The sequence below is a fragment of the Olea europaea genome, chromosome 1 (assembly GCF_002742605.1).
Source record: "Olea europaea var. sylvestris chromosome 1, O_europaea_v1, whole genome shotgun sequence".
Lineage (NCBI taxonomy): Eukaryota > Viridiplantae > Streptophyta > Magnoliopsida > Lamiales > Oleaceae > Olea > Olea europaea.
Genome location: NC_036237.1, coordinates 28,817,176 through 28,825,284, shown reverse-complemented (window position 1 = coordinate 28,825,284; position 8,109 = coordinate 28,817,176). Strand labels below are relative to the sequence as shown.

At 35.8% G+C, this 8,109-nt stretch overlaps 2 protein-coding genes across 2 annotated transcripts in view; one reads left to right on the top strand and one right to left on the bottom strand.

The window, feature by feature from the left end:
* The window catches only part of LOC111406904 (ABC transporter G family member 3), an 8,839-nt gene extending 5,190 nt beyond the window's left edge, over positions 1 to 3,649 (top strand). Inside the window, exons 3-6 of the mRNA XM_023036266.1 lie at positions 877 to 987; positions 2,077 to 2,349; positions 2,570 to 2,677; positions 3,289 to 3,649. Of these exons, the coding sequence (XP_022892034.1) occupies positions 877 to 987; positions 2,077 to 2,349; positions 2,570 to 2,677; positions 3,289 to 3,546 (750 nt within the window). The 3' untranslated portion in view covers positions 3,547 to 3,649. The remainder of the gene's footprint in view (positions 1 to 876; positions 988 to 2,076; positions 2,350 to 2,569; positions 2,678 to 3,288) is intronic.
* A 310-nt stretch (positions 3,650 to 3,959) lies between these two features.
* On the bottom strand, positions 3,960 to 6,586 carry LOC111400019 (UDP-glycosyltransferase 86A1-like). Its single transcript, XM_023027497.1, has 2 exons — positions 5,950 to 6,586; positions 3,960 to 5,626 (listed from the first exon to the last, which is right to left on the bottom strand). The coding sequence occupies exons 1-2, from the start codon at positions 6,467 to 6,469 to the stop codon at positions 4,692 to 4,694; spliced, it is 1,455 nt and encodes a 484-aa protein (XP_022883265.1). The 5' UTR covers positions 6,470 to 6,586; the 3' UTR covers positions 3,960 to 4,691.
* Between the last annotated feature and the right edge of the window lie 1,523 nt (positions 6,587 to 8,109).

The following is an 8,109-nucleotide window of genomic DNA, read 5'->3' as shown; positions in this document are numbered from 1 at the left end:
TATAAAGAAATATAAATGACCATGGTAAAGTGTCGGTATCCAACCCGTGTCGAACATGGATACGCTACGCTAGTTGAGGTATTTGTGCAACACGTACCACTTGTACTTCACAATGTGTTGTGTATGTGACTCATATAGAGTGTAATATAGGTTGGAGAGAAGGGTGCGTAGCGCACCTGCCTTGCATGGGTTTAATTTACTATCTGGTTACCAGGGACGCTGAATAGGTTGGGGGTACAAAGGCAACGCCCCTTTGGTACAGTATAGGGGTATTTTCTTATACGGCCCTTAAAGTTTTGTATGGGCTTGGGCTAGGATTAATATAAATAATAATGTTGTTACCCTATTTTTATACTGAATAAAACTTTCTTCGCTACGTTCTTTTGGACGTAGGTACACCGTCGAACCACGTAAATTCTTATGTAGATTTTTCTTTTTCATCTCTTTATTATTGCACATAAAATCCAACACAATCATTGGCCTTTCCTCTCTAGATGCGTCAAAAATTGTCCAGAATTTACACGAACTCATCCTTAGAGTGTTAAAACTGCATTCAATAAAATAAAATTATCATTTTAAAATTCAAATACATGGCCTCTACTTATGATCTGTTCTACCTACTTCTTGTGGGTGACATTGATCCAAATGGAGGCCTTGAATTTGGAAAAAAGAGGGAGCAGATCACAACACAGGCACCTGACTGACTTTCAGGCAACAAAAGTATGTAAATGACAAAACAAAAGACCTAGCAACTAGATATGAGACTTGTACTATCCTATGAGGACCTCTTTGTCTTTCACGTTATTTTCTTGTCTTCTGGCCCATAATAATTTGTTCCTGCTTCTGTCTAGTATTATATTTTCGTTCTGATTAACATATTACGTACTTGACAAACTGCAGACTAGAGTTGCAGCAATTTTTGTATTCATATCGTTTTCTTCTATTCTGAGTATCGCTGGTGTGCCCGCACAGCTGAAAGAGATCAAGGTATGGGAATTCATAATTTTTTTCTTTGTTAAAACTTTTATTTGCTGCTAGCATGCTTCTTCGTAATAGCAGCGGTGTGCACGAATCTTTGAAGAGGCTTTTTGAGTATTTCATTATACCCTAGAAAAATTATATTCCTTTTAACTGTTAATTATTGGTGAAAAGTAGTTCTGTCTTCTGTTGATATACTAAAGCATAACTTGTGGTACTTGAATTTCATTTCTGAAATACTTCATAACATCTTTGATATTCATACACCACATGATATGTGAACTTTTTTCAAACACCGAAGTTATTGAGACCTCAAATGTAAGGCATAGTTCATGATTATCTGTTGTACCTAGATTGAGTTTTAATTGCATAAATGATTGTTGGACGCATGTGAATTGAAGAATATAGATGCTGAAATAATTTTCCTTGCTGTAACATTTTTTTATAGTTGCAATGTATACTGTAACCTAATGGATGATCTTGAAGCCTAGTACAATTTCTGGCAGAGCGATGTTTCAAGGAATTTACTTTTAACCTCTAAAGTTGTGAGAGCATCAAGCTTTCACAGCTAGATGTGAGGCTTTTACATGGGTCACATTTTGAGTTATTTTACACGTTAAAAGATTCAAAATTGCATCCAGAAAATGATGTCTCTGATTTACCTTCTGTTGATGCAAAACATAAATAGGCATAGTTCTTGTTTACTTAAGATTGGAAGCATATGACATCATTTATATGGAGGAGGAGGAGACGTATCGCAGTAATTGGCTAGATTAAAAGTGCTAGTATATTAGGCCTCTGTTTGGTATAGATTAAAATTGGATTTTAATCCCAAGTCAAAGTCAACAATTATTTAAACACACATTTCATGGGACCCACAATCTTTTGGCCACGCATTTCATCAACTTTTATCAAAATTTACTAAAAATCTAATTTTAATCTACACCAAACAGGGGCTAGGCAATATTTATTAGTTTTTCTTCCTTAATATTGTTACAAGCATGGCATTGAGCATCTTACTTCTAAGCAGTCAGAGCATTGCACTTGCATGATCCTTTTGTTATATTAATTCATTTTGAGTGGCTTTTTGTTTTGCAGATTTATGCATGTGAGCAATCAAACTGGCATTCTGGGACATTAGTCTTTTTACTTGGGCAACTTCTCTCCAGTATCCCATTTGTGTTTCTCATTTCCATCTCATCAAGTCTCGTCTTTTATTTCCTGGTTGGGCTGAGAGATCACTTCAGCTTGTTGATGTACTTTGTGCTCAATTTCTTTGCGTGTCTTCTAGTAAACGAGGGACTGGTCCTGGTCATTGCTTCCATTTGTCAAGACATCTTCTGGAGCATCTTAATATTGTTGAACGTACATGTAAAGTTTCATCCCACTTGATTGTTATATGAGGGAAAAAAAATAAAAAATAAAAAAATTATCTTAATATATAAAAATGTCTCAAAATTTTCGTGAGTATTATTATCTTACTATTTATTAAACTGTATCCATGTCTTTCGACTGGTAGCTTGTCTTGATTTTCCATTAATGTAATTGTATATAGTTATTTCAATGGAGTTAATATTGGTTTCCCTCTCAGGTGATAATGATGCTTTCGGCTGGGTATTTTAGAATACGAAGTGCTTTGCCCAAACCAGTATGGATGTACCCTGTATCTTATATTGCTTTCCACACTTATGCTGTCCAGGCAAGTTTGCTTCTACATTTATTATATTATAAACCTCACCAATTTTTCATTACCTGTAATACTTAAAATAATAATTGGAGATCCTCCAGGATTAAATTTTGCAAACGAGTACCTATATTTTTGCAGCTGGGTTCTCAACCTTTCAGCTTTTGGACGGAAACTGTCCGTTAAAGTGTCACGTGAAACACATGTATATTGATTTTATTGCTTTGAGAGATAAAATGGTTAAACACGAATAATTTTACTGAAAATAAATTAAAGACGTAAATAGCAAGAACAAAGAAAGAGAAAGATAAAGAAAAAAAGGCAAACCTGCATCTCCTCCTTGACCCCCACCTTGAGAGTGTTTATCTCCTCTTTCCTTTTTTATTTTTCTTTTGGCTGTTCTGCATCAAAATAGAAGAATAAGAAAAGGGAATAGTTTTTACCTTTTTTTGTTCTTTCCAATTGCCTATATATGGTCATTCGCTGTTTGGTTTATAATGGCTATGCATTCAAGTGATGGTGCATATCATTTCCTCCTTGTTAGTTCTGTTTGCAAATACCAGTATCTGTTATCAAGGATGTTAATACTGATTATCATCTGAATGAAGAAGTTTCTTTTGCTTCAGGGACTCTTGGAGAATGAGTACATTGGAACTTCCTTTGCAGTTGGCCAGGTAAGGACCATATCCGGTTATCAGGCTCTTCGAAATGTGTACGACATATCCCAGGACAGTAACGCCAGGTGGGAAAATTTACTAGTGTTGTTTCTGATGGCTGTTGGATACCGCATTCTTGTTTTTGTTCTGCTAAAATTTCGTGTCAGAAATACCATATCTGTGCGTGGATTTTTGCAGTGTAGTAAAAAAACTAAGAATCCAAGATAAATGATATACGCTCAGAAACTTTTGAACTGTAGTTTCTGCTGCTTTTTGCTATGATTAACAAAAAAATTTGAGCTTTTGTGGTCCATATTTGTCATTCTTCTCAGCAATTTTGTCTAAGATTAAAACAAATTTACCCAGTTGGTGCCTGGTTATTGTTTTAAAATTCTACAGGAGATGGTTGAGTTGGGTACTGAAGCAGCAAATACTGTGCCCTTAGGTTTTTAATCTACGAGTGATTATTTACCTCTATGTACATGTTGTCCTCGTGTTATAGTTTTCGTTATTGACCTTTAACTCTTTGAACACCTTGAAGATTTTATTCATGAGATATTAAACACTTCTCGAGAAGGCCCTATTGATGTTACAACGATACTAATTGTTGAAAACTTGTGAAAATAAAATAAAAGGTGCCCTTAGGTTTTTAATCTACGAGTGATTATTTACCTCTATGTACATGTTGTCCTCGTGTTATAGTTTTCGTTATTGACCTTCTTTAACTCTTTGAACACCTTGAAGATTTTATTCATGAGATATTAAACACTTCTCGAGAAGGCCCTATTGATGTTACAACGATACTAATTGTTGAAAACTTGTGAAAATAAAATAAAAACTTCCATCATATGTAATTTCTTTTTATGCAGAAACACATCAAATAATCTTAAAAAGGATAGATACAAGATCGACTAGCTGATAAAACTACATCTAAGACACAAAATGGAGAAGGAAAAAGAAATGAAAAAAGGAATTACTACTCTAATTGCTGATTATTGGAATACTCAATTTGCTATAGTTAATTGAATAATAAAATTGAATGATAACAGAATATTTCTAATCTTCTTAAAGAATGGAGGTAATCTTCTAATTTAAAAGATTTTTATCTACCATCTCATGAAAGGAAAAGAAAAACAAAAATAACCAATTTCTAGTAGGACTGGGAACAAAGTACGTAACAGTATTCTAAAGTACAAAATATAAGTGACACGTTGGACGGTCATTTTAACCATTTGTTTGGGAGGGATTATTTTTCCTGGAAAATAAATTTTTTTGGAAAACGTGTGGTTAAAAGGAGGAAAAATATATGGGTCCCATAATATGAGTGGTTGAAAATGATTTTGGGAAAATGTGATTTTTAAGAAATCTCTTCTTTAGTGTTTTGCAACAATGGGCCTACCCTTGTTTTGAATTTGAACTTTCAATTCTTGAATGAACTGATCCATATTCTTTTCTGATGATCCATCAGCTGCTACTGCTTGTTCTAGTGTCTTCTTTACTTCCTTGATGGCATGGCTTAACTCATCAGCTGATTTTCCAGTCATTAGATGCTTAATTTTCTTGGAAACTTCAACCCTTGTTACCGGCTTTCTTTCGCATAGATTAATCCCAATTTTCCAGTCATTAACCACTAATTTTCGATTAGTAAACTGATCAGTATTCAGAGGAAAACATAGCAATGGCACTTGACACCAAATGCTCTCCAATATTGAGTTCCAACCACAATGTGTCAAGAAACCCTGGATGGCCGGATGGGCCAACACTTGTATTTGACAGCACCAAGGCACGATCATTGCTCGATCACTGGTTTCCTCCTGCTGGAACCCATCTGGCAATGGATTTTTTTCGTCATTAGAAGTTACTGAATCAGGCCTTAGAACCCAAATGAAATTCACATTGCTTTGTAGAAGACCATGGGCTATTTCTTTGAGTTCATTATTTGAAATATCTGCATGGCCACCAAATGACACAAATAAAACTGAGCCATGTGGCTTGGAGTCTAGCCAGCTGGTGCAGTCTGACTCAGCCCAGAGACTGGTGGGGACAATACTCTTTGTGAACCTGGGTGGAAAGATGGGCCCCACTGCGAAGAACTTTAGTCTTTCTCGTAGGGCTGATATGGTCTTAGGTTCAAGTTCTTGCACTGTGTTGCAGAGCACATAATTTGCTTCTCTTACATCATCGAATGCACCAAAGAGAATTCGACGACAAGCTGTTGTTGTGTTCGTCTCTTGAAGATACGAGGCCAAATCTTTCGGTTCTAGTGAGTCGACGCCTGGGATGTAATTGATTGGATCCTCACGCAAATCTTCATAGAATACAGAATAGAAATAACGTATCAGATCAAAGTTTTCCATATCAGTTGATTGAAGATGTATAATTATCGCTATTATTTAGTACTTTGCAAAGTGATAAAACTGTTGAAGCTTAACTTTAAGAAAAATAAATGTGTCCCTTCAGGGCATCACTTCTTTGACGACGAATCCTAACTTGGTATGCAAATTCTAGAAAGCCATGTAAATGACAGCCTCTGACAAGCAAAAGCAGGAGTTTCCAATTTTATCATGGAACCATGCTCCAAGAAGAAAAATTTGTTCAATATTTGTGTGCACCAGAGAGAGAGAGACTAACCAATGCAACCAAAATGTCCATTTAACCTTAGAAGATGGAGATGATAATATAATGTAAAAATCAAAGCAGGTTCTGCCCAGAATGAAATGTAGAGAAGCCCATATTTCTTTGCCATTTTCCCCGGCCACACAAAGAATGTATCAGCAATCAAGCAACTCACTGCAGGTTCTGCACCTTTCACAATCTCTTCAACAGCCTCTTCAACATGTGCGGAGAAAACATGCAATAATGAAGCGTTGAACTTGTCACGATTGAGCGACCTGTTAAATTTTAATGGAAGGCCATCGGAGATGGTAGTGTAACGAATATCGAGGCCCATTTTCCGGGCTGCAGCAAAGATGTCTTCACCAGAATCTTTGGCGGTGCTCGTGATCTGGTGGTGTATTGATTTAGTGTTGATGAATGTAATGGTGAAGCCTCTTGATGCAAGCTTGATGGCTAGATGAACGGAAGGGATTACATGGCCTTGTAGTGGGTAGGTTACTAAGATTGCATGCGGATTATGAGCTGCATCAACCATTTCTTTGGGATTTATTTTTGGTAGGGTTGGATGGTGGAGGAGATGGTAGACAACGGTGTGAATAAAATATTTCTATTCTTTTGGTCGCGGTGGGTGGAGGAGGAGGAGGATCTGGTGGTGGTGGAAGAGGAGGTGGTAGAGGATTGTGATAATCTGTCTTTAGATGGAATAGGTCTAAATACAGTTTAGTCAAGCCATGGACAGGCGCAAGATTAGGAAATATTCAACTTAAACGGGGACTATATTTAGCTAACGGTCATGCTTTCAATTTAAACTCGACTATTTAAATTGAATAAAAAACTAGAAATTCTCCAAAGTTATATATATATATATTTTGAATGATCGTGAGTGTTCGGACCAGTTTAAGCGTACATCGACTTTCACGGGGTTTTGAGGTTTACAGTTTGGTACTCACTTCACTAACCTTGAGAGGACGTGAATATATATATATATATATTATTTTTTTTTTTTTGAATGATCGTAAGTGTTCGGACCAGCTTATGTGTACCTCGACTAATTTCATTTCACGGGATCTTGAGATTTACAGTTAGGTACTCACTTCACTGGCCTTGAGAGGATATGACTGAACTCATTGTATGAAAAATAATTTAATTAATAAAGCAACCACTTTTTATTTGTCGAATGAAGGCGAGCTCATTGTATGAAAAATTTGTACAAGTAAATAGAATTTTAATCACCCAAATTGCAAGAAAAATATCCTAAACTTTACCAAAAGCGTTAATTTTTACTCTCTGAACAATTCACAAATAGAGCGAGAAAAATCTGGTTGTTAGGTTGATAATTTTTCCTTACGAAAACTCTGATAACATTTAAAAAAAAAAAATAGCATTTCTGCCAATTAATTCCTTCCCGAACTAAATAATAACTCCAACTCAAATAGAATTTGGAACATGTCACGAGCCAAAGTATATATAATTAGATGTTACAGTTATGTTACATGTACATAATAGTTTACATAATGATTTGCACACATGATGTAGTGCGATATGATTGGGTTAGCACTTCTTCAACCAAATAAAAAAAATATTTATTTTCTTTTTTTTGACGTCTCGTCTGTATGTAAATTATTATGTAACTCTATTATGTACAAGTAGCATTATTTTAGATGTTATTTAGTACCACTCATATTAAAATACCAATCTAAATGTCATTAATGTGACGTTAAATGAAATGTATAATTAAATGAATCATTTAGCGTCATCTAGACTAGTGATAGATATCATTATTCATATAATTATGATCCAAAGAATTATCTCCTATTTGCAACACTAACATTCTTATTTTACCTCTTTGATACCAATCCACCCAGCACCACCTATTTTTCCAGCGGAAAGTCTAGCAAGCTAATCTTCACTTCTACCAAAGATAACCACCGGCACTTCTCATTGATTTTGATGAGCTGAGCACTTCACTATTGGCATCCGGACTCCGGGCATTGCATGGGCCGCAGGCGCAGTGTCTCTCATTTGTATCATTTTTAACGTATCTTTCGCTTTTATATTGAGTTGCCAGAGTTACTAGTTTGTTTTTGGTGGAGAATGGACTCCCGTCGGCGGCAGGATTTCCAGTGATCGAGAGGGTTTGGGTGGTGAAATGCATTTGTAAGGTGGGTAAGTCAT

Bases quoted from the DNA above. Each gene is read 5' to 3' on its own strand.
- LOC111400019 (XM_023027497.1), bottom strand. From the start codon at position 6,469: ATGGTTGATGCAGCTCATAATCCGCATGCAATCTTAGTAACCTACCCA. The intron at 5,627-5,949 runs GTTAGTCTCTCT...TATTCTATGAAG, and splicing joins TGGACATTTTGGTTGCATTG to ATTTGCGTGAGGATCCAATC.